At 41.7% G+C, this 26,492-nt stretch overlaps 1 protein-coding gene across 1 annotated transcript in view; it reads left to right on the forward strand.

Annotated features, from left to right (window-relative positions):
• Positions 1-26,492, forward strand: part of CCDC150 (coiled-coil domain containing 150) — a 2,807,665-nt gene that overhangs the window by 51,078 nt on the left and 2,730,095 nt on the right. Inside the window, exon 3 of the mRNA XM_044070503.1 lies at positions 9,524-9,702. Coding sequence (XP_043926438.1) covers positions 9,524-9,702 — 179 coding nt within the window. The remainder of the gene's footprint in view (positions 1-9,523; positions 9,703-26,492) is intronic.

Raw genomic sequence — 26,492 nt, forward strand, 5'->3', positions numbered from 1 at the left:
CCATGTGGGTTCTGTCCTTGAGCCAGTTTGCAACCCATCTAGTGACATAGGGGTTTATATTTAAGCTGGTGAGCTTATCTATAATGCCCGAAAGTGGGGTATTGTAGCGAGGGCTTTTGCGAGGTCCAGGTAGGCTGTGTGGACCACCCCCCCCCCGCCAATGGCCTTGGTGACTGTTTCAAAGAAATCGACCAGGTTTAAGAGGCAGGATCTGCCCTTAACAAAGCGAACTGGGTAGGATCCAGTGTCTGTAGGTCCCCAATATCTTTATTTATGAGGTCCATGATGATCCTTTCCATTGCTTTGCAGACCAAGCTAGTCAGACATATGGGCATAGTTTCCAGGATCCGTTGAGGCACCACCTTTGTGGAGAGGGACCACTGTTGCTGTACACCACTCTTTGGGTACATATCCTGTAGTAAGGCTGAGATTGAACAGTAGTTTTATGTTTGGGTTTAGCTCTTCTTGGAGTTCATGTAGGACACAGCCCAGGACAATCGCCTGGTCCCATTGATGCTGTGTTTTTTGCTTTGAGAGGGCAGCTCTTACCTGGAGCATCTGAGATGTCAGGGGGCAGAACCTGCTGGGATAGATATTTGCCCTTTTGGTGGGGGGGAGTTTGCTTGAACCTGTCAGCTAGGATGTTGGCAATGTCCGTGGGTTCAGTGTATTTTTGTCATTTTGGACTAATTCTGAGCATATCTGGAAATTCCTACCCATGTTCCTAACATAACTAAAGAAAGCCTTGTGATTATCCTTAGTGTCCTGTGCAATTTTTCTCTCTAAGCTGGCCTTAGACTCCATTTTATGAGTGCCTCGTTTTTTGCTAATACTGATCAGAGATGCCTTCCCTTTTGGGATTTTGCTCATGTAGTAGCTTCCTCCTCCTTCTATCCTGAGCAGCTAGCCCAGTCGGTTAGCTCTCAGTTGGCTATCCTTCGTCAATTTCTAACTTCGTCCATGAGGCTCATTTCCTGTCGCGGCCGAAGGGGCGGGTAGAGAGGCAGGCACAGGCATGGCTCTCTGGAGACAAGCCTGGCTCCGTTTTGTCAGTTTGCGGAGGCCTTCAAGTCTTCCTTCGCCGGCGCTCCCTTTGATGGGTCCTCCTTGTTTGGACCCAAGGTTAAAGACACCCTTACCGCTGTGAGCAAGAGGGAAAAGCTTTATCTGCCGTGGGTGCCCGTTATTCCACTCCCTTCGGCCTTGCCCCAAGGCTAAAGGAGGGAAAATGTGGTTCATAAATCCGTAAGTTTTTCTCCAAACAGCAGGAAGAATCCTTCCAGAGGCAGAGGGCGGGAAATTTTTCAGGGAGACGCCGTCCCAGAGGCGACAGAGGGCCCCTGCAATTCTGGAGACCCGAGTCCTTTCGTGGCTCTTCAGCCTCCCACCGTCATGAGGGATTGCCCGGCTGTGCTGCTCGGAGCCAGTCGGGTGTCGTTTGCCAAGCACCTAAAAGCCTGGGAGTCAATCACTCAGGACAGATGGGTGCCCGGATCATTGCCGGAGGTTACACCATCCCATTCACATTCGCCCCCACCGTCCAAAAGAATCCCGGACCCACCACCCAGTCAAAGGGAAATGGCAGCCGCAGAAGCTTTAAAGCTGCTAGAAAAGGAGTCATCCAACCGGTCCCCACAGACCAGATCGGATCAGGAAATTACTCCAGGTTCTTTTTAGTGCCAAAAGACAGGGGACCTGAGACCAATATTGGATCTCAGCAGACTGAACCAATCCGTCCACGAAATCCAAATTCGAATGGTCACGTTACAATCCATTCTCCCGTGGTTGGAGAAGGATGTTTGGATGTGCTCCATAGCCCTCAAGGACGCGTATTATCACATACCGATACATCAGGCGTCCAGAAGGTATCTGCGCTTCAGCCTGGGAGTCAGTCATTACCAATTTTGCTCTGCCCTTTGGTCTCACCACAGCCCCAGGGTGTTCACCAAGTGTTTGGCAGTAGTGGCGGCTCACCTGAGAAGTCTTGGATTCCAAGTGTTTCCCTATCTGGACGACTGGCTCCTGACTGCCACCACCAGGCATCTACTAATGGACAACCTCAAAGCCACCATCTCCTGGGTGTTACCCTGGGGATTACATTCAATTGGTCAAAGTCTGTCTTGCTGCCCTCTCAGCATAAAGTTCATAGGAGCAGAGATAGACTCAAGATTGATGCGTCTTTCTTCCTGCGAAAGGATCCAAACTTTACAGGGCCAAGTTCAAGCTCTGATCTCGAGATCCAAACCCCAGCCAGGATGGTTCTACAAGTTCTAGGCTCAATGTCTGCCACGGTTCTTTTAGTCCCTCTGGCAAGATTGCACATGAGGATTCTTCAGTGGCGATTGTCAGCATAATGGTCCTTTCAGGATCTTCCTCAATCATCACATCATGATTACGGATATATGCAAAGGGACCTTCGCTGGTGGCTTCAGACATCCAATCTGGATCAAGGAAACCCCTTTGTTCTTCCCTCTCCAGTGGTTACCCTGGCGACAGATGCCTCCCAGATAGGGTGCTGGGGGCATTGTCTGGGCAGGCTAGTTCAGGGCTCCTGGCCTCCCGGGGAAGCTCTTCTCAAGTTCAACGTGTTGGAGATGAGGCCTGTACTTCTATCACTACAAGCCTTACACAAGTTTCTTCCTCAGGGCATCATCGCCATCCACACAGACAACATGTCGGTGGTTTGGTATCTGAACAAACAAGGAGGGACCAGATCATACCCCTTTGCAGAGAGGCCATGAGGTGTGGGAATGGGCTGTAGCTACCAACCGCTTCTTGGTAGCGACCCACATCCCGGAAAGTCAAATATATTGGCAGACAAATTGAGCAGGACAATTCTCTCTCCTCACGAGTGGTCTCTAAACCACACAGTAGCAGCTCAGGTTTTCAGGAGATGGGGGGCGCCGTGCTGCGACCTATTTGCAACCCCATCAAACACCAAGTGCCAAGGTTCTTCTCCTTGATCCCACATCAGGGAGTACCAGCCATGGATGCTCTAGCACAACCTTGGCCAACAGGGCTACTTTATGCCTTTCCTCCAATTCCGCTTCTTCCCAGAGTTATTCAAAAGCCTCTCAACTAGGGTCTTCAATGATACTGATTGCCCCGTACTGGCCTCGTCAGGTATGGTTTCCCTACCTGAAGAAGCATGCAGTGGGCGATCCGTGGACTTTAGACCTGATTCCGGCCTTGCTAATCCATCAGTCGGGACTTGACATCAGTCCCTTCAATCTTTGAAATTGACAGCTTGGCTCCTCCACTTCCGACTTTAGTTAGAAGGCACACACTAGACCCGGAAGTTGTTCACATTTTATCTTCGGCCCACAAACGGACCACTAACAAATTGTACCTTAGTAAGTGGAAGAGGTTTGCTATCTGGAGCTCAACTCAAGGGCTTAGACCCTATCACTGCTCCTGTCCCAGAGGTCTTGAAATTTTAACATCCCTGTTTAATCAGGGATCTTCTGTCTCAACTATTAAAGTCCAACTAAGCGGCTATCTCTAAATTCCACGAATCCATGGATCCTCCTTTGATGAGCAGCAGACTATGCAAAACTTTCATTAAAGGTGCGAGCCTATTAAGACCACCAATTTTTCATCCTGCACCTCCGTGGGATCTTGATTTGGTGCTTGGCGCATTAACATCTCCCCTTTCGAACCGGCTGCTACATGCGAGTTAAAATATCTGTCTTGGAAAACTGCCTTCTTAGTTGCAATTACTTGCAAGAAGAGTTTCAGAGCTTCAAGCCCTGTCTATTAAGCCACCGTGCTTGATTTTCCACAAGGATAGAGTATCACTTAGGCCTAATCCATCCTTTGTCCCAAAGGTCTGTTCTAGTTTCTGCCTCCAACAATCTCTAGAGCTACGGTTTTCTTCCCAAAATTCTCCAATGAAGCAGAATACACTCTTCATAAATTGGATGTTCACAGGCAATTACGCTTCTATTTAGACAGGACTCAGCAACCGTAAGTCAGACCAGTTGTTTGTGTCCTTCTCACATAATATACTGGGCCAAACCATCACAAAAGCTACTATCTCGAAATGGATCAGAGATTGCATAACTCAGGCTTATTCTTCTTGAATAAGCAACACAACATCTATCAAGGCTCATTCTACCAGAGCTATGGCTACTTCTATAGCTTTTCATTCCAAGCTCGCTATATCGGAAATCTGTGCTGCGGCTACTTGGTCCAATCCGCACTTTCATTTCCCACTACAAATTGGATGTGGCATCTAAAGGGCGAGCTTCATTTGGTTCCACGGTACTCAGGAGTGTTTTCCAGTGTGCCACCCAGGATTCAGGTGCTAGGGGCTGTCCCATCATTCAGAATGTAGGCGAGATAGGATCACATAACATCTTTTAGTTATGTACTCACCATAACTTCAGATGTTTGGGATCCATCTCTTCATTCCTATACCCACCCTCCTTCCCCTGCCTTGGAGATCAGAAGAGATTGAACGGTTTTGAGTTCTACTGTTTTATCTTGTTTCATCTGACGATGTTATATAAGCAGGGTATGCATGTGTGCATGTATGCGGACAAACTAGATCTGGGGGACTGGTAGTGGTGCATCCTGGGATATGGTAAGCTCAGCCAGTAAGAGACTTCGCTCTTTGGCATAAAGCGTGCAGTCGGAGCCGAGGGATCGGCTCCGAACCCATCATTCAGAATGTAGGCGAGATGGATCCCAAACATCTGAAGTTATGGTGAGTACATAACTAAAAGTTTTTTGAGCCCTCTGCTGCTGAGGTCCTTGAAAATTTGATGAGAGAGGGGAAATTGACTCGAGCGGTGAGTCAGATTTTCCACCCCTCCTTTTCGAAGCCTAGTAAAAACTTTTTCTTTTTCCGGATCCTTTTCCAGAAAGCAAAGTAAGCAGCCTCAGCAAAGTTCTAACAAATACATTTTCAAAATGCAGTGGGAAAGAGGTTCAAAGAAAAAAAGTGGAGTCCATTCTAGAAAGTACAAAAATTACTTTTTATCTCTTCTGTCTCTTCTCCTTTCTCACCCTTGCAATCCTTCAAATCTAATTGTCTGTCTAGGCCTCCATCTCTCACAATGGCATCAGAATAACTCAGAAAAGTGGATTCTGAGACTTCTCCAACAGGGGAGTAGATTGCAGTGGGAATCCCTTGCTGCTTTTCAGGGGATTCATCCTCATCCTGCAAACCTGATGCACTTGTTTTCTCCTATTTTAAAGCAAATGCTTGCTCAGGGGAGATGAAAGTTGTCTTAGCTGAGATGGGCAGACATGTTTATTCAGTGATTTTTCTGCTACTAAGGAAAGAGGGAACTTTAAAACAGTCCTAGACCTTTCTTTTCTCAACCTTTTTGTCAAGAGTCCCAATTTCAAAATGTTAACTCTCAAAAAACCTTGTTACCTCTCATACCCTCCTTCATCTTCATGGTAGCATTGGACCTAAAAGATGCATATCACTTTTTTATTTGCAAGGAATTTAAACTAATCACTGCTTTAATATTTATAGATATATGGAAAGAGTTTGAAATAGTTGACCACTGTTTGCTTATTTCAAAACTGCAAAACAGTGAATGTTTCACAGAGTACTTGACTGACTATATCTATGCTCTGAAGAGGTGAAAATGAAGGCAAGAGTTTCTTATGGTAAAAATGTGCCCCCATCCTGTTCTTGTTCATAATTGATCTGCTACTGTCCATACCTGAAGTGCAAGTAATTCTCTTTGCAGATGATGCCATTTTCCTGAAATAAACTGGAGCATCTCTTTTTATATTCAGAAGAAATTGCAGGTTAAGTTCAAACCATTATCCTTTTGTGTAACAGCTAATAGTCTCATCCTTAAATCATCCATAGTGGCATAAAACAGAAACTTCTGCATGTTCAATCTTATAGGCGAAGGAATGTAGAAGGTGCATGCATATCCCAAGTAAGCTGCTACAAATAGCTGTATTTAAGAATGGATCTTAATGTAGCTGTTAACTACTGCAACAACTTAAGTTTGGCTACAAGCTGTCCAAATGCTTTATTCCAAAGTCTAAAAAGGCTATTGTACTAAATTTGTTTTTTTGCAAGACTAGAATTATTCCCTCCCTCCCTCTTCTTATATTTTATTGGTCAGCAAACACTTGGCATCTTCAGAAGGCCCAAAGTAAAATTTGTCATTTTATAGGTTCATAGGTTCATACTAGGCTCTCTGCCCTAGGGCATTTATAAGCCTAGCCAGAGTGTGTTTGGCTTTTGCCACCCATTTTAAATTAATTTTGCTATGCCCTTTTTCGAGGTTAGTATACTGTGCCTCTGTCTAACAGTGACACAGAAGTGATACCCGGGATAAACCTATGATCTCCCATCCACTCATCAAGATTCCTCTTGAAGAGAGTCAATGAGGGACTCTGCCTAACCTGGACTGGGATTTTATTCCATAGTGAAGGGAGCCTCTGGGTTATGAATCTGTCCCTCCATCATGTCCTATTTATTTCAGTGCTGAGGTTGAAGTCTCTCGAGCGCGTAGCTCGATGGGATTTGGATTTTCTGAGGTGTATGTCCATTAATTCCGGTTTGGACATGGCTTTATATGTCAGGCACAGATCGCCTCTGAGCAGGCAGTATGCCACTGAGTAGAGATGGAGTTTCTTTAACCGGGCAGCATATGGCACCTGTTTGAGCCCTTTGATCCTCTTGGTGAGGTACTTTTGGGGTCTTTCCAGTTGCTGCAGGTATTTGGTAAGGTACATCCCAAAAGGGGCATTGTACTCAATTATGGGCCTGATGAGGGATGAGTAAAGAGGCACGATGACCTCCCCTGATCTAGATGTGAATCCCTTCATGATTAGGTGGGCTACATAAAATGTTTTTCTAACCACTTTGGCCACGTGGTTGTCAAATGAGAGATTGCTATCAGCTTGGGTCCCCAGGTCCCTAATTACTTCTGTACTTAATGGATTACCACCTATGTGGTAATTTGTGGGCACTTTGTTTTTGCCAAAGTGGATGACTATACACTTTTTGGCGTTTAGCTTGAGGCCATGGCTCTGGCACCAGTTGTCTGTTTCTATGAGGCCCTTTTGGAGGATGCTTGTGTCGGCTGGAGAGTCGATTATGGCGCCCAGTTTGCAGTCATCTGCGAACTTGGTCAGCCACAGTCCTTCTGTGTTGGCCTGTACCTCCGAGAAGTATATACTGAACAAGAGAGGTCCCAGGACTGAGCCTTGTGGGATGCCACTTGTAACTGGTTTGGAGTCTGACATGGCTCCAGCAATTCTAACCATGTGGGTTCTGTCCTTGAGCCAGTTTGCAACCCATCTAGTGACATAGGGGTTTATATTTAAGCTGGTGAGCTTATCTATAATGCCCGAGTGGGGTATTGTATCGAAAGCTTTTGCGAGGTCCAGGTAGGCTGTGTGGACCACCTTCACCTCGCCAATGGCCTTGGTGACTGTTTCAAAGAAATCGACCAGGTTTAAGAGGCAGGATCTGCCCTTAACAAAGCCGAACTGGGTAGGATCCAGTGTCTGTAGGTCCCCAATATCTTTATTTATGAGGTCCATGATGATCCTTTCCATTGCTTTGCAGACCAAGCTAGTCAGACATATGGGGCGATAGTTTCCAGGATCCGTTGAGGCACCACCTTTGTGGAGAGGGACCACTGTTGCTGTACACCACTCTTTGGGTACATATCCTGTAGTAAGGCTGAGATTGAACAGTAGTTTTATGTTTGGGTTTAGCTCTTCTTGGAGTTCATGTAGGACACAGCCCAGGACACCGTCTGGTCCCATTGATGCTGTGTTTTTTGCTTTGGAGAGGGCAGCTCTTACCTGAGCATCTGAGATGTCAGGGGGGGGCAGAACTCTGCTGGGATAGATATTTGCCCTTTTGGTGGGGGGGGGAGTTTGCTGAACCTGTCAGCTAGGATGTTGGCAATGTCCGTGGGTTCAGTGTATTTTTTGTCATTTTGGACTAATTCTGAGCATATCTGGGAATTCCTACCCAGGTTCCTAACATAACTAAAGAAAGCCTTGTGATTATCCTTAGTGTCCTGTGCAATTTTTCTCTCGAAGCTGGCCTTAGACGATTTTATGAGTGCCCGTAGTTTTTTGCTAATACTGATCAGAGATGCCTTCCCTTTTTGGGATTTTGCTCTATCATGTAGTAGCTTCCTCCTCCTTCTATTGTATAGTTTGTTTATGGCTGGGGTCCACCAGACAGGACGTCTGCCTTTGGAGGATTGGGTCTTGGTTTTATATGGGATTGCATGATCCATGCATTCCTGAAGGTGTTCATAGAATGCATTTATAAAGGATTCTGCGGTCTGGGCCGTTTTTCCACAGGCCCGGGGGCTTTGAAGGATTCCACCTCGGTTTTGAGGAGTGTGAAATTTGCTTTAGAGATGTTTTTCACTGTGGTTTTCTGGGCAGGGGGTGGGATCGGGATGTGACTATCCAGTGAGATTAGTTTATGGTCTGATCTTACCAGTGAGGGATACACTTCTGGTCTGGAGCATAGAGTCCCCATGTTGGTGATGATCAGGTCCAGTATGTTTTCCCCTCTTGTGGGAGTGGTAACAAGTTGTTCCATAGCATTTGAGTTTATAAATTCTAGGGACCTTTGGGCTAGGGTGTTAGAGCTAGAGTAATGCTCCCAATCTATGTTTGGGTAGCTGAAGTCGCCCAATATAATGGTGTTTGGAGAGACCTTCATATTTTCCAGTGTTCTCAGGAAGGCCGAGTGGGGTTCCTGGGTTTGGGAGGGTGGTCTGTCCCTTTTTTTAAATCCCTTTTATAAGCAAAAGATCATCACTGCTTATTGGCTGTTTCAGGAAAGACCACTCTACTTCTAAATGTGTATTGATTTAAATTATTACATTTGGGACAGTGTCCCCCGTCAAGACTTGACACTATGTTTTATGATAAGATCATTTCAGCAGGCTACACTGACTCTAAACAACCCAGTATTTCCAAAGCTCCAGACAGATGACTTTCTCAAAAGTTTCTCCAGCTAGCCTGAAGACTTTACCTTTTGACATAAGAAATGAGCAGAATTTCTTAACATTCAAGAAGAAAATTAAATAGCATCTGTTTGACTCCTGCACATGCCAGGTAAATCAGGTAATGGCTGATTAGATCTATTTAGAAGTATAGGAATTTATAGTAGTGTGTCCTATGTAACTATGACATTTTATGACTGAGGGTGAATATTATTATTATTAATTAGAAGTGTATTATTTAGTTGTTTTACATATTTTGTTTTTTATTTGAATTAATCCAACATTTCCTGTCTTGAATGTTTATTTACTGTGGCCTGGGTCATCTGTGAAAAGAGTTCAGGACCATTTAATTTACTGGATTGAAAGTAATAAATCAATAAATAGTAAAATGAGCAAACTAAGTGAGCCTATTTGTCCTAATCTATCTTAGTATTTGTATCTCTAATTTTTGTTATTGTCTTTTCTTTAGTTGTAATGATGCTTTATGCTGTTGTTTTAATTATGAATAAGAGAGCCAGTTTGCACTCCATGACCATTTGCTGTTCTTTTCGATTGGGCAGCTCATCTCACAGAGCGTTTGACTGCTCTCCAGGAAGAGCATCTTCAGGAGCTGAAGAAGGTGCAGCGGGAGATGATGCGACTGCGCCAGCAACTAAGGGAGCTCAATGAAGAGAAGGAAGCAGCACAGGAAGAAATACAGAGACTGAGTGCAGCCTTGGAAACTGCAACAGCAACAAAGGTATATATGAGAGTAAGATATTACTGAAGTGTGATTCTTTGTGTGTTTCATTGTAATAACATTCAGAGCCAGCCTTCTGGTACCTACCTTTCCTTACTTCTGTCTGACAAATGACAATGCGGCTTGTTCTACAGTTGTTTACTTGTTGTAGTATCAACTGATGCTACCTCTACTGCTTGTTATACAAATTGCCCTTTAAACAGTACCCTGTTTTATGCAATGATCTAAAATGAGAAGGAGATGTGCATAACTTTGTCTTTGCATATATTGACTTCCAGAATGGGAGAATTAAGTTACAGAAGTGTTTTACAAGTAAATCTCAAAGGGTATATTTTAACAAGAAAAAAAATGTTAAAACTATTTGCAAAATATTGTTTTCTAATGTAGGAAGACAAGCAATCAAGCAGCACTTTTATAGCTGTCATTTAAAAAGTTGTCAGCGAGGCTTTCAAGTAAGAAGTAGCATTTAGTCAGGAAAGCAGCACTGGTGTAGCATACTGTAGTGTATAGTAGCTGCAACTTGTTTACATCATATTGGTATTGCTTTTTAAAGTTAATTGTCTGCATGGCTAAGCTTAAGTGAATGCTGTTGTGTGAAAAAATTAGTTTGCTCAAGCAAATAGTGTATTGTAGACCAAGGAACACTGGTCAATCTCAGTAGCTGTAGTGAACTTTTATTTTTTTATTTTATTTTTTCTTTCTGCTGCTGTACTTCTTTAAATAATATGTTGTTCTTCTTTCGGCTTTTCCCGGTTAGGGGTCGCCACAGCGGAACTCCGGTCCGCTAATGATTGGCAGTAGATTTTTAGGTACTAGCTTGATGCCCAACCTTCAACGAAGGCACGCCCATTCTGCGCATGTCTTTCGAACGCCAATCGACCATGGGGAGGACATGCAGACTCCACACAGAAGGTGCTCCAGCCGAGAATCGAACGGGAGAACCTCTTGCTGTGAGGCGACAACGCTACCGCTTCACCACCAAGGCTTAAACAATATAAAAAATCAAAATCACAGTTATTTTCCCATTTCATTTCAAAGATTAAATACCACTCTCAGCATTTGCATTACAGGTGTCATGCAGCAGTTACATTTTACCAGATTCAATGCATTTGGGCATCAAATTAAGCTGTTGTAATGTTGTAATAATGTACCTAATTTTCCATGCACTCTGTCTGTTCTCTTGTCAAGGTGAACAACCTCCAGCCCACTAAATAATAATAATAACAAATTATTTGATAGTGGTCCAGCCCTCTCACAGGGTCCCTATAGTACCTCTTCTATCCCAAAGGTCCCACTTATTTTTATGTAATTTATTCTGGTAATATTTTGCTGTTAAATTCTCATTTTGTTTTAATGCCTTGATTAATTGTCTGAGTTCATCTGGACTAGGTTTGTGCTTTGCCACCACTTTCTAGTTATTATCATCTTAGCTAATATCATAATCAGTGCTATTAATGCCTTGGCACTCTCCTTAATAGCTGGTATGTCTACCCAGTAGCTGTAGCTAAATTTTGATAGTTTCTGTTCAGAATGGTGGCAGAATTTAAAAGAAGGAATCTTTTGGAAAGTTGCCAACATAAGGAAGTGTGGAGTATGGTGTGTTGAAATGGAGAAATTAAGCATGCAGAGTTGACTTAAAAATTGTATGTAAATTCGTATTTATTTTTGATTTCGGTCATGAAAAATTCACTTTATTTATAAGGCCTGTAAACTTAAAGCAAAATCAAGAACATTCGGGTATGTTGGGATAAATACCTATAGAAAATAACTCTGGTGTTCATGACTGATATGTCCAAATGAAGCACCTTTTTTCAAGGTTTAATTATTTTTTTTCAGGGCTGTGTACAGTCTCATTTTGCTATAGTAGTCTTTTCAGTTAGAAATTGATTCTTACTTGTTCACATTCTTTGCTATTATTTTAAGATGTTTTGATTCTTCACTTAGTGGCTTAAGCCTTTGAAGATTATTCCCACATTAATTAATTCTACCACTTGGCCCCAAACCTTAATTGTTGTATATTGAGTATAGTGAGAGGGGTATATGGCAGATTTGTACTTAATGGTGCTAGTGCACAGCGTACGTTCATCCCTGAGAAGTAACCATTATCACTGACTCATTAGAACATTACTTTGCTGGATGTTATCACTCCATTACATTTGTTTTAAAATACCTTTTCTGTTTAGGGTAAAATTTGTCTAATTACTCTTTTTAATGATTGTTTTCCTGCATGAAGCTTTCTGTGGGTGTCAGGTTGTTTTGTAATCCTTTTTCCTTGTCTAGTCTCTTGTATTGACCCTGTTCTGTGTATAGTATTATCTGTTCCCTCTTCTCTTTTTCCTTCCATGATACTTGGGGTTAGCATCCCATGTTACTTATCTGCCTTATAAGAGTCCCTTTACGGTCATGCAGGCTAGAACACTGGCTGCAATGTTGCAATCACAGTATATGAAAATATGCACTAAGAAAAACTCAGTGCTTTCTAGGAAAGTATTTGTTTTTTTCCGGCTATCTCACAAAAACAATAATTTAACTCTTGTCCATGCTTTACTGCATTACAATTCCTTTGTTTCCACTCTCAACCAGTGGTACTTTTACCCTTATAGACATCTTCATACTTTATTGCAGCATACACTTATTTTATGTTCGTCAGCAATACTCATTCACTTCAGTTTGTTCCAACCTTTTAAGGACTTCAGTCTTGCTGACTTTAGTAAACATCTGATTAATGTTGGTTTCAAACTTTCCAGCAATTGGCCTACATGCAGGTTTAGAGATTCTTGTGTGGATTTTTGCAGTGACTTAAATGTTGCCAGCCTCGCCTTATTTGTTATTGTTCAAAATTGTTTTATGATCATAACATTTTATTAAAACTTGCTTTCTAATTTATAAATGTCACTGTTTGTTTAGCAGTGTAAGTACAGCTATTTACATATTTAATGAATTATGGCACATTTTTCCATACCCCTCCATAAGCTTATTCTGAAAATTTAAACCTTGTCAGGTTTTTGGCCATAGACAGAATATTGATGTACTCTAGGGACTCAGGATATTTTGTATACTGCATTTTCTATTATGTGCAGAAAATTTTGTTAAGGACATAGTACTGCTACTACCCCGATGTTCATTATTCAAACTGCTGGAGCAGCCTATAGATGTATCCTGCCAGGGATACAGCAACTGGCTAGCTTCTAAAAGCTTTCATCCCCTCCTTCATTGTCATTCAGGTTGCCTGTTGGTCAAGCCCTTTTTGGAGGGAGTTGCATAAACAGGCAGAGTGAATATTCAATACTTTCTTGCCGACTCACCCAGATGCAGCTCCGAAGCTTCTCAGGAACAGCAGTCAGCCTAAATCTTTCTTTTGGTTAGCTAAGTCCCCTTTAGATAATGCTTCCACACCAGTTATTTATATATTTTTAGGAACATTTGCTGTTTTTTCTGTTTTTGACAGAGTAGTTATACGTTTCTCTACTGGTATTTCAGCAAAAAATGGAAGCTATTCCTTGAAGGACTGCTGTTTCAGTCTAGGAACTGTTTTCTATGTTTAACTTGACTTTTTAAACTTTTAGGACTTGGAATAGATTTTTACTTAAAATTTGTGATTTTTGACAGTAGAGAAGTTTATTCTGTGGGCAGAATATTTGTATTGTGTGAGTGCTTATGCACTCTTTGTGGCAACTTACCTGACTAAGTTTTTAATTAACAGTTCACTTCAAGGAAGGTATCTCTTGGTTTACAGTGGAACTGATGTGTACTATTTGTGTAATTAATTATGTTGGGGAACGGAGATATTTTGAAGGTGTGTGTACTGCTTGTGAGAACTAAGTGACAACCTATCTACCGAACAACTCTCTTCAGCATAGCTTGCTGGTAATCGGCCTTCTTCCTGGAGTACAGCAAGGATACTTATCCTAGTCCTGCTGGTCCTTCTCCCAATGAACCTAAAAAAAAAGACGTTTAAAGCATGACCTCTTGCTTTCTCTTGCTTGGCTCAGTCTATATCTCAGCAATTGGTGGGTGACTGCAGTGGCCATTGCTGGTTACTTAGACCACTTACTAGTTTCTTTGAATCCCTCTGGAGTAGCTTTGCCAGCCACTATGGATCCAGGGATTTGACATGTCTTCTTTTGGCTGTTCCAATGTTTGATGCTGGCATAGGAGAACCATCCATTTTAGGTACAGGAGACACTCCGGGAGGGTCTTTTCAGAGTGTCTATGGAAAGAGACTTCTTGCTTGAGAGCATATGCGTTCCCCTTCTTGGTCTTTCTCCAGGGATGTTCCTAGGAAAAAGAAACAGAATGATAATCATGCTGATAATAGAGAAATGCTTTTGTTTGCAAAAATGATGTTTTTACCATGACCAGGAGATTGTTGCAAACTGTTAATAATTGGGTACCAAGTGCCTCTTTCTCTACTTTATTCCCCCACTCCCAAGGAGGAGGATGCTCTTTCAGATGATTCTGATGTGGTCCGAGACCGATTTGTTTCAACTGAAAATTCTGTAGTCCAAAGCTCTGACTCTTTGGACAGTGAATCTGAGCTCGTCCTAATAGAGTTTTTTTTTTCTTTTCTGAGATCGTTTCTAGACTAAATGATGTGTTTTCATTGGGGTAAGTGGATGTCCCTCCTGCATTGGACAGATACTATGATTTGTTAGAGCAAGAAGCCTCACATACGGCACCCATTCTTTCCATTCTGATAGCCCTGGAAGATGCTTTTAATGCAGCCTGCAACTCCCAACCATCAGTACCTAAAAAGGCAGATAAACTGTATAAAATCTAACAAATGTGTCTTTCTCATCTTACAGCAGACCCTGCTATTTTTGCTGTGGCTCCTGCTGCAAACAGGCCCTTCATGACCTTAATTCAGTTCCTGGGGATAAAGGGGGCAAGCTGCTGGACAGGTTTGAGAAGAGGCACTTTTCCCCTCTGCTTTAGCTTTCAGAATTCTTAGAGACCAGTATTGGAATTATCTTTTCTCAATCCTTTTATGAAGATTCCAAAATTCAGGATATTGACCCTTCATATAGTATTAGTTCTACTTCCAGTTCAGAGCATTACGTTAACCTTAGACCTCAAAGATGCCTGCTGTCACATTCCCATGGCAGACAATTTCAAGAGATTGTGTATATGAGTCATCAATTCTCTGCATTACTCTTTTTGGGCTGTCCACTGCACCAAAAGGGTTTATAAAAGTATCAAGCCCCAGTGGTGGCTCACTGCAGATTGCAAACTATCCCCGTTTTCCTTATTTAGATTACTTGCTTATATTTGTAAAGTATTTTTCCACATGTCAGGAGTCCATAACAAAGGTCTCTTCTCTCCTACACTATATTGGATTCCATATAATCCCTCATTCAGTCAGAAAGGATTGTGTTTTTAGGTTCCCTGATAAGACACTGTTATGCAAAAGGCTTTCCTTCCCCAAGAAAATGTGGGTTCATATCTGGAAATCTTCCTGAACCTTTCTCGTCAGTCTCATGCTACGGCCAGAGAATTTCTCAGGCTACCAGGCCTCATTACTTCTATGAGTCTCCTGATTTTTTTGCTGTACTACATATGAGAAAGGTTCAGTGGTACCTCAAAAGGAAGTGGACCTAACATTCTCTTCCTTTGGAATTTCAAATTCCAGTCTTGGGGTTTATAAAGTCAGAACTGCATTGTTGGAGGGATCAGATAGCTCACAATCCAGGTCCCCTTTTTTCAACCCACATCAACTCAATCTGTACTGACTGATTCCTCAGATTTTGCTTGGGTTTAAAGGGGGTAAAAGTGCAAGGGCCATGGGACATTTTGGTCAGATCAAAGCACATTCATTTGAAAGACGTGTTGGCTCTGATTCATGCCACAGTCTCTGCATTATCTTTGGGACACAAGTCCTGTTCAGATTACTGCAGACAACACTACAGTGATATGGTACATAAACAGGAGGCGCCATGTCATATTGATCCTCTGTGCAAGCTGGCAGTGATAACTTGTGACTTGGCCCTTCAGCACTCCCTAACTCTCCAGGCATCTTACATACCATAAGAGCAAAACAGAAGGCAGACAAGCTAAGCAGGACCTGGGAAAACCCTCGTGAGTAGAAACTATACAAACCAGTCTTCCAGGAACTGGCCCAGATGTAGGGAACACCTCAAGTAGATATGTTTGCCTCCTTTCAAAACAGACAACTAAGCAAATGCTGTGTTATTCCCCTGGTTGGGGGATATTACTATATGCATGTTCACCCTTTCCAATGATTTCCAAGATAATCCTAAAGATTCCAAAAGACTTTCCAAAATCATTGTGGTGAGTCCCTTCTGGCCCAGGCAAAATTGGTTCCCCATTCTTATGGAACTGGCCAGGGGCAATTGCCACAAGCTTCCTCTCACAGACTGGATCTGCTTTTACAAGACCAAGTGAGTTTGATATACCCCAACATCAAACAACTTCAAATGATTGCCTGGATGATTCAGTTTTAATATCCATTAGGCACCTCTTTCATGAAGATGTGCAGTAGGTACTGAGGAGGCAAGAAAGCCTGCTACTTGGAAATTGTATATTAACAAGTAGACGAGATTTTCTAGTTGGTGCCAAGCCAATGACCAGGAACCCATCAGGGATTTTGTATCACTGGTGCTGAAGTATTTATGTGAGTTACTACCCTCTGGCCTCTCATATTCCTGTCTTAAAGTTCATCTTGTGGCCATTTTAATATTTCTGCCCATGGATCCCCTTTTTTCCTCTCTGTTTATAGTGAAACTGATATTAAACAGGGTTTTATACCTGAAGGCTCCTCATAGACTGATTGTTCCTCCTTAAATCTCAGTTTTGTGCCAGACAAATTGACTATGTCGTCTTTTGAACTGACATGAGATTCCTCACTTGGAAAACTGCTGTTTTTATTGCTCTAACATTTGCAAGAAGAATATCTGTGTTATGGTGGGAGAACTCTGTCTAGTATTCCTCTAAGACAGGACCATTCTACAGACTAACTCCTTGTTCATACCCAATTTGTCAGACTTCATATTGAATCAGGCCATCAATTTCACTGTTTTCTACCCAGATCCTGAAAACAAGGGAGAAAAGATTCTACACACTGTGGATATACATAGGCAAGTCAGCTACTATCTTGACAGAACCAAGTCCGTAAGAAAAGCTAACCAGCTATTTGTTTCCTATTCAGGGGTTACAAAATGTCAGCTTGTGTCTAAATGGACCTATATTAAATAATCAAAATGTACTTACCTTGAACACCTATCCATCGACACGAAAACAGTGAAATTCACTTCCACGAACGACAAAATCTTTCCTAGGGTGAGGAAATCATTGGCCAGCACCACAACTTTTCCCTTTTCGCCATCGTAGTGTGATCTTGGAGTTGGTATATCTAGTTGGGGGTGAGGTGGAGTGCAGGGTGGGTTTGATTTAATGCAATATGTGTTGTGGCGTTTTGGTGAACAACTGATTGCTTACCCTTGTAAAAGTTTAGACCTACAAGTCCTCTACGAACACACAATCCAAACTAGTAAAGTCACACATCATTACCATTCCATAAATCAAGTCTGGTTTTGAACTGTTTGATATTATTTGTGTTTTTTGTAAAACAAAGTTATTTTATTCCAAAATCTTGTGTCATGTAGTTATAAACTTGTCCAATTTTACAGTGTCTATTTACTGCTAATAGAAAATGCTGCTGTGAGTTTCTGATGTTTCTGGTGGGGTAATTTATTGAGTCTAATCATAAGCATGGTAACTTCCTCTTTTTATGAATATTAACCCAAACATAGTTTACCATTTATTAATCTGTACCATACAATATACAGATCGAGTGATTTCAGTGTGACTGCATAGTCTGTTGTTTTGTTTTTAAAAGTTAATTGAGTAAGCCGTCTTCGTACTACTTCGATTGCTTATTTTTCAGATGTGCAAGCAAATAGAGTCTTGCATGGTATTCAAGTATGAACCTCTATGTACACATTTAATAACCACTTAAATGAAAACACCACCTTGTAACTGAAAAAAAAAATCACTGTTTCTTTGTTTTCTGAACTATTTTAATCCACCAACATTAATATAGATGCTTGTTATAAAACTTTAATGTGTGATTTCCATAAAATGGCCATCATGAGGTCTGAAATATTAACATGATCTTGGTTTAATATTTTCTTATCTCCTTCCTAGATTCCATTTCATGTTTCCTTTATATGGGTCTTGTTAGACATAAATTATGCTGTCTTCTCATCCTGTTAAACTACAGTGGAGGAAGCGTGAGTCACAGATGTCTAGCATATGTTCTGTAGCAGGAATACTTGCATTTTTTCCTGAATTACTTTTGTATACGTTACTTTCAGACCTTCTTTTAAGCTATTCACTGCAGTTATACAACTCTAGATAAGAAATAGCTAAATTGTAAGCATTTGAAGGAATTGTCAGTTTGTAGTCCTACAAAGTATTAGCAGACCTTCCCCACAAACTTCCTGAAGTATCAGAACTATCAGTGCAACCCAGGTTCTGCTAACCATCACTTCAGAGAACTGGTTCTGCTATTCATGAGTTTCAGCAGTAAGAAGGGGAATATTCATCATATTGATCACTGCTGCAGTAGCCTTAGCTGTATGGGTTATATCCTGCCTAGGATATAACACTGACCAGCTTCCAAAGCTTCAGGACACCTAGCACATGCCCAGACTGATAGTTGGCATGAGCTGAGCTGACTAAAAAGACAGATCTGGGTACTAAGCCCTCCATAGTTTTCCTACCATTGAAGATAACACTTCTTTATGGGCTTTTGAGAATCGATGGTTGGGTTGTGCTGTTCCTTTGCTGAGCAAAAAATTTTCCTTTGGGAACAAAATCTTTCACATTAAAAAAATTGTCTTGTATTACTTTCCTGTTTAGGAAAGTTATTTTTAAGCTAGTAGTTTGAGTTTTAATGGACTGTCATAAGAACTGACTCTCCTTTTTAAAAGGGAAAACACTTTTTTCCGGTCAGTTTAAAAGTTGCTTAAAGTAACTGAAAACCATTTTTTTCCTGTGGAGAAATTTTTATTTTACTTGTGGCTGGCAAAGTATTTTAAAGTGCTTTTTACTGCATTTTGTTTGAAGAAAAGTGATTTTTAAAGACTTTTTTGAACAGGATTTTGTTGCTTATTTTTCTGGGAAAGAGGCACAAACTACCAGTACCTTCTTCAGCCACAAAAAGAAAAATTAAGCAAACAGCCTCTGACACTACAACAGACTAGCAGTTTGCCTCATCTGCTTGTGGGTGACTCTGGTCTGAGTAACAAGCTTTAGCCACAGCACTAATCTTTCACCGTGGATCTCTCTGGTGTAGTACCTGTACTATGGATTGGAGGTTAGCTATTTTGGTCCTGGAGAGGGAACAGGGAAGTTTTTCCTATTTGGCCAGTATATTGTGCCCATCCCCGAGGAAGTTGTTGCTGCCATTAATAACTCTGTTGGCCCTATTTTCCTGTCAAAAAGAAAACTAAACATATATATACTTCTCTTTAAACTTTCTTTGATAGGAGTTGTTTACTGAATCTGGCTTAGGGTTTAATTCAGGCTATTGATCCTACTGTTAAGATGGATTCTGGTAAAAGAAAGAAGGATACTTATTTTCCTGAAGAGAAAATGAAGGTACAAAATACTGGGTTTTCTTCTCAGTTTTCTGATTCAGATTTGGGGTTTCTCTTTGAGACCATTTCCAAAATTTGCCAGTATTTTCAGTGGGAGAACTTTGAGGTTTTCAGTCCCTCAGAAAATACTGTGAGATTTTACTGAAGGAATTTCAGGCACCTTTACCCATTCCTCCAATTTTGTCAGGTCCAGAGGCACTGCCTGCAATTGTCCTGCTAGTCAGCCTGCTGCACCTAAAAAGGTAGGTGGAAAGTATAAAGTTCCTCAGTCTTTAAAATATTTATACACTCTTCCCAAGCTTTACACAGCAACTATGGCTTTAGTAATCTCTGCTGCTGCTACGCATTTTAAGTTCCAGTCCTACTCCTTCTGACAAGAATTGTAAGAGAGGTTTGGGGGAAAAAAGGTGTATTCTTCTGCAACACTGGTTTTCAGAATTCTGAGTTATCCGGCTCATAAGTTAAAGTTTATTCTGACTAATTGTGAAAGTATGATGAATGTTTTGTCTGCATTTTCTTCTTGTGAGGAAAAAAAATCTGCTTTAAATAATTTAATTTCTTCATTATTGCAAGTCATAATTCATTATTTACAGTGTATATATGACTTGGTTGATAGTACTTCTAGGGCTATGGCAACTGGTACTGTTGTTTTGTCTTGGTTTGCTTAGCTGTATTCTCAGAACCTCTCGGATGATGTGAAAATTATATTTTAAATACTCCTTTGGATAGATATTTTAGCTTTTGGTTTCTCTGCTGCAAAAAAGTGTGATGAAATGGGTAAGTTGATAAAGGGAATAAGATTTTTCAGACCTCCTTTACCAATTTTTCTAAGGGATTCTCCAACCCCACATCCAGTTTTAGCAAAAAACAAACAGTCTCAAACAAAATGTTGGTAAACAGACATTTAAGAAGAAACATGAAGGGAGAAGTGTTGAGATGGGAAAATGTAATAATAAATTCAATATATTTCCTCTTTTTAGAATCCAGTTTGTTTCAAGATAGATTCTAAAAGTTTTGGTCTGTTTTTGATGAGCTATTTCTTGCTAGCATGAATATTGCCAACATGGATAGTGCCAGAATAAAAAGTTCCAAAGTGGAAGATCGGAACTGGTGCCTAATGTTGAAAGCTACAGATAAGGGGTCAAGCAGAAAGCATGCAAAGGTGTTTAGTATTAATTAGTCAATGACTGAAGTTAAATATATACAAAATATTCTACCTAGCTGTAATAATAATAATCTAAAAGAATGAAATTGTCTTGTGTTTGCGGAGGCAAGACCTTGATTTCTTAGTTTTCCGTGTATGTGTGTTCTTTGCAATAAAGGAGATTATTCTTCTATGCTGTAGTGTTGCTTGAAGTTACCTTTGACCTTAACAGAATTGACGGGGGGGGGGTTACAAAAAAAGAATTCGGGAACCCCACAGAACCAAGGACAGTCCAACAAATCAGAATGACTATTTGTGACCTTGTCCCACCTTCCGAACCTGGCAGTTTCTTTTCCCTTCCAGAATGTATGAATCTCCACATTTCTCTTCAGCAGCTGATAATTTCATGCAAATGGGTTCTGAAGATTCATCAAGATTACAGATGCCAGTGGGAAGAAATCCCTTCTTTCCAGGAGGTAATTCCTTGTCCAAGAGACTGCTTTCCCCTGTCCTTCAACTGTTGTTGTCCCACAAAAGGATAGAACTAGTTCCTCCTTCCTAGGTTGGTAAAGGTTTTTAGTCGTGAATGTTTTTAGTGACACAGAAAGAAAATGCTTGGAGATCAGTCCTGAATCTTTCTTCGTAAACCTGTTTGTGACAGTGCCAAAGTTCAAAATAATGTAATTTCTCAACATGTTATTCTCAGTTGTATTTCCTGATAGCACTAGATTTAAAAATATGCTTATCATGACATCCCTTTTCATCCAGACTTCAAGAGTTACTTACTCACCAAGCATATTCACAAAGTGTCTAGCTTCAGTTATAGCTCATTGCAGGCTACAGGGTATCCACATTTTCCATACTTAGATGACTTACTTATCTTTGCAGAGACTTTTTCAGTTTCAAAGTGTCAGGAATCTCTCTCTCTGTCTCTCATGTGAGAGATCTCTTACACAAGCCGGGATTCCAAGAGAACATTCAAAAGTCTTTTTTGACTACTTTACATAGGATTGTGTTTCTAGGGTCACAGCTAGACACCTCAATTCAAAGATGTATCTAGGTCTATTTCTAAGGTTTGCCACTCAGACTTCGGTCACTGCAAGGGAATACTTCAAAATTTTGGGTCTCATGTCATCTACGATTCTTATGATGGCATTGGCAAGTCTCTACATGAGAAAGATACAATGGTATCTGAAGTCTGTTTGGTCCCAACATCGACATACTTTGTCTTTTTAAGTACCAGTTCTAGGGTTTGTTAGAAGAGAAGTCACTTGATGAAGACAACAAAATTTCCCTAAATCCAGGTCTCCCCTTCTCCTTTTATGTTCCAAAGCAATCTGTTACCAGGTGTGCCTTGGACTTTGCTTGTGGAGAACTTTTAGGAGGAGTAAAAGTGGAAAGTGTGTGATACACAAAGGACAGAAGCAAGAACATAAATATGGAAGCAGTGGTTGCCATGATCATGGCACTCAACTCTGAATCATCTTTGGTCCCCTTGGACCTCTTGAAGTTGTTACAAATAATACTACAGTCGTGGTATGTCAACAAGCAAGGGATAGGCAAGTCATACCCCATCTGCAGACTAGCTATGTTATCTTGGCATATAGCCTCACAGCACAGTCTCACTCTACAGGCAGCCTACATTCTGTCAGAGCAAAATTGTGTGGCAGACAAGCTGAGCAGGACAAGGGCAGACCCTCATGAATAGAAACTACATTAGGTTTGATTTTATCCAACTGTGGCGAGTTCTTCAAGTAGACCTATTTTCGCATTTCTGAACAGCCAGCTGGCAAGATTTTGCTCCAGAACTGGCTTTTCCTTTCCTCGGACAGGAATTTTCTTGTTTGCTTTTCCACCGATACCTAGAGTACTTATTAATATTCAGAAGGAATCTTCTCAAGACTATTGTGATGACTCCCTTCTGGTCCAGACAACAGTTGTTCTCTTTCATCTTTGGGAAATGGCCAGGGACAATTTCCACATGCTTCCTCACAGAAGATCAGAGAACTTCAGCTAATTGACTGGATGATAAGGTCTTAATATCCTTTACTCATTTACAGAGGACGTGCAAAAAGTACTAATGGAGGCAAGAATGATTGCTAGAAAGTCATATATTAGCAAATAGAAAGGCTTTCTAGTTGGTGTCAACAACGTAACCAGCACTCATTCAGGGCTAGTTGTTCTCTGAATTTACAATATTTGTGTAAGTTACTATCCTGTGGCCTTTCTTACTCCTCCATCAAGGTTCATTTATTGGCCATTTAAATATGTCTGCTCATGGATCCTCCTCTTTCAATGCATTCTCACATCAAAATGTTTTTGAATGGAGTTTTGCATAAGAGGCCTACAAGAAAACCAGTGGCCCCTTCTTGGGATCTTAATTTTGTGTTAGAGAAGCTAACATTTGCTCCATTTGAACCACTTAATCTGTCTGGCTTGAGGTTCTTAACATGGAGAACTGTTTTATTTATTGCTTTGACCCCTGCAAGAAGAGTATCGAAGTTGCATGGTATCATGATGAGTCAACCCTATCTCATTTTCCACAGAGACATGGTTTCTTTGAGAATTAATTCTTCTTCCATGCCTGAAGTGGTATCCAAGTTTACTTTAAGCCACACTATCCATCTCCCTGTTTTCCTTCATAAACCTAGAAAGGTTACTCTATACCTTGGATGTCCAAAGACAACTGGTACTATCCTGGCAGAAGTAAATCTTTTACATCTTTGGATCAGTTGTTCATTTCTTGCGACGGTAAGAAGAGGAGACCATCTGTGTCAAAACAGACTATTTCCAAATGGTTGTCTCAGGCTGTTACCTTTTGTTATACTTTCAGAGTCAAGGCCCAGTTTACCAGGTCCTTGGCTTCATCGATTGCTTTTTGGAAAGGGTTAGGTTCTAGAAGTATTCTTGAAGCAGCAACTTGGTCTTCTGTACATATATTTAGAAGGCATTACAAGCTTGATTCCTTCTGAAGTTCTAGCTCAGGCTGTGCTATCACCATTTTCCAGGGGTTTCTGGACCCTTCTCCTTCCACTTCCCAAATGTAATAAACTAGGGTAGTCTACCCATATAACTAAGGCTACTGCAGCATTGAGCAATATGATGAACATAGTACAGTTGTGTAAGTAAACTTACCATAACAGTCCATGTTTGATTAGTGCTGCAGTAACCCCCCCCCCCACCTTTTGTTTTTGGTGTGTACGTTTATTTTTTGTTGTTCCTGGCATTGTCCTTTCTGGGCTGAGCCTCTCTCTTTCTCTCTCTCTGTTGGCATGAAAGCTCTGAATGGCTTGGCACCCAAAGCTGTCTCCTTTAGTCAGTTCAGCTTGAGCTGACTGATGGTTGGGACATGTGGAATGCACCTTGAAGCTTTCAAAGCTGCCTGTCTATTATATCCTTGACAGGATATAACCCATATGGCTAAGATTACTGCAGCAGTGATCATTTTGACATCTACTGTTGGTAAGTTTACCTGTACAACTGTACTTCTTTAAATCTTGAATAGTGGAGAAATGTGCTTGCTTCTTGTGCTCAAAAGTATTTTGCAAGCCCAGTGCAAAAAGGACACAGCCATCTAAACACAGATTTGTGTTAGGAGATTTTTTTTTTAACTGATGCATGAATGCATTCATACATTACAGTTCCACACTTCTGTTGCATCGCTCTTCATTTGTCACATTGAAGCATAAAACATGAGCATTAAGCATGATAACATATTAGATGTTCATCATTAAATCACTGCTGCAGTAGTAGCCTAAACTATATGGGATATCCTGCCAAGTATTGGGCCAGCTGGCCAGCCTCCAAAGCTTTAGGACATCGTTCATGAACCTCAACCACTGTACTGCACAAGGGAAGCAGGATGTTAATCAGTGGCTAGGGTGCTAGTACTTCAAAACTTTCTTGTCACCAAAGAGTGCTCTCTTTTTTGTGGATTCTGGATGTCCGTTGGCTAGCACTTCACCAAGGCTGGGCAGATTTTGTGCATCTCATCATTTTTTTGAAGAAAAAAGTGATCTGATGTTGTTAATCTTCTTTCCATTCATCTCTGATGGGGGTTCAGTTCCAAGCCCTCGGAACCGTAGGCCTTTTCACCAAGCTCACACCAGCCAAAAACACTCGAACTATGTCTCTACTCAGAATGCCCTTTTCCCTGTTACGTCAGATCTCGTTTGCTGTGTAGCCGTAAAACCGCGTTTCAGCCGAAGTCTCAGCTAAGTGAAACTTTTTTGATATTTGTTTAAAAAATTTTGGACATCTTCATATTTTATTAAGCGATAAGTTTTTCTAGTGTCTTTTCTTCTGTCTGACCTAGTTTTTTCCCTTTACCCGTAGTTACCGTGGGTATACTTTAAAGTACCATTGTTGGTACAGCCTTCGGTATTTCTTCGATACCATAGTTGGTATGGTTTAACCTATTAGCTGTCTTTTATTCAGGTGTTTCCTTTGTTTTCTCTATCATATCAATGTATTGTTATATTTGTGACTTTTTCTGAACAGAGTTGACTTTGATTATAGGTGGATTATACAGCTGGCTTGTGGTTTTTTTCTCTATCAAGATGTCAGATAAGAAGGGTACTTCAGGTTTTAAGCACTGTACTTCATGTAAGGGCAAGGTACCTAACTGTGGTTTTCATGATGACTGTGCATACTGTTTTGGAGTGTCCCACCTTTCGGTGCAACCTCCATGTGACATTTGTCAAAGTTTCAGTCAACACACTCTTAATGAGCGCAAAAATAAACTCATTCTGAAAGGGTTACTCAAGTCTCCCTTCTCAGAGGCTATTTCTATGATGGAGGTCTCAACCCCTCCTTCTAAGGACAAAAAGAGAGATCACTCTGTTCCTTCTTCACCATCGGGTGATCAGAGCAAGCCTGGGAAATCAAAGGCCCCAAAGTTATCCTCGGAGCATAAATCAGCTCCTTGGCTCCATCTTCTTTGGCTCCCACCATCTCAAAACCATCGATACCAGCATCCGTTTTGGCACCGGTCCTGCCTCTGGCACCAGTCATAGACCTAACTACACCTATTTCGACTTCGGCACCTGTGGCCACTTCGGCTCAGGGCACACCTTCGACTACACCATTAGTTTCCATTTTGGAACTGACCGTTTCAGCTCTGAGTGCCACTTTGGCACGAAGCTTTGTACTGACCTCACTGGATTTGACCTCTTTACTTCCAGTCTCAAAACTAGAGACTTCGGTGCCGGCAGACTTTGCATCACGGATCCGATACTCCCCCTACATAGATCCATTTCTGGGTGAGGCGTATAGCCCCTTTATTGAACGTCCCGACTCCCCGTCCGGAGTATCCACTAGATCCATCAGGAGCCTTTCTGAACACAACATGGTGCATCTTGTAGACCAGCTTGTTGTTAGCCAGGGGGATCCCCTCACTTTCTAAGACCCATCCACCTACAAGAATTGGGTTGCCTTATCCACGGACTCCATCTTACACCCCTCCTTCAACCATCTCGGTTCCAAAGTCTTCGGCTCCATCTTTCTTGGAACCTGTCACCGTGGCACCTACGGTGCATCTCACACCGGCTCTTAGTTTATCCCTTTGGTCTTCGGTTCCTGCTGAGCCGGTCCTTCCTCAATCTAGGGATTGGGGGATGGGTGTGTCGACCCAGGGTACAGAGCTATCTCTCTCCTCTATGCTGATAGCCACGTTCGCACCAATCCTGCTTGAGGCTCCATCTGTGGGGGCAGGTGTGACCCCAATCCCAAGGTTGTCTTTCTCGGTTCTGGGCTCCCATCCCTCTTTGGACGGACCTGCCTTCCATGCGATGGAGAAGGCTTTTGCTTCTGGCAGCACTCCTTCAATGTCGGGACCCAAGATTTCACCCCCTGAGCTACAGCTGTCACAGACCACCCCCCAGAACACTGGGCAGAGAAAGCCGCAGGACACCCCTGTTAAGGGTACCCGCTCTTCCAAGTCCTCCTCAGAGACCCCCACTGAGGAGCCCCCTCGAAAGACGACGTGCAAGAGGAAGCACATGGACTCACCCGAGAAGTCCTTAACG

This window comes from Protopterus annectens, chromosome 4.part1 (assembly GCF_019279795.1).
Source record: "Protopterus annectens isolate FY-2018-M chromosome 4.part1, PAN1.0, whole genome shotgun sequence".
NCBI classification, from domain to species: domain Eukaryota; kingdom Metazoa; phylum Chordata; order Ceratodontiformes; family Protopteridae; genus Protopterus; species Protopterus annectens.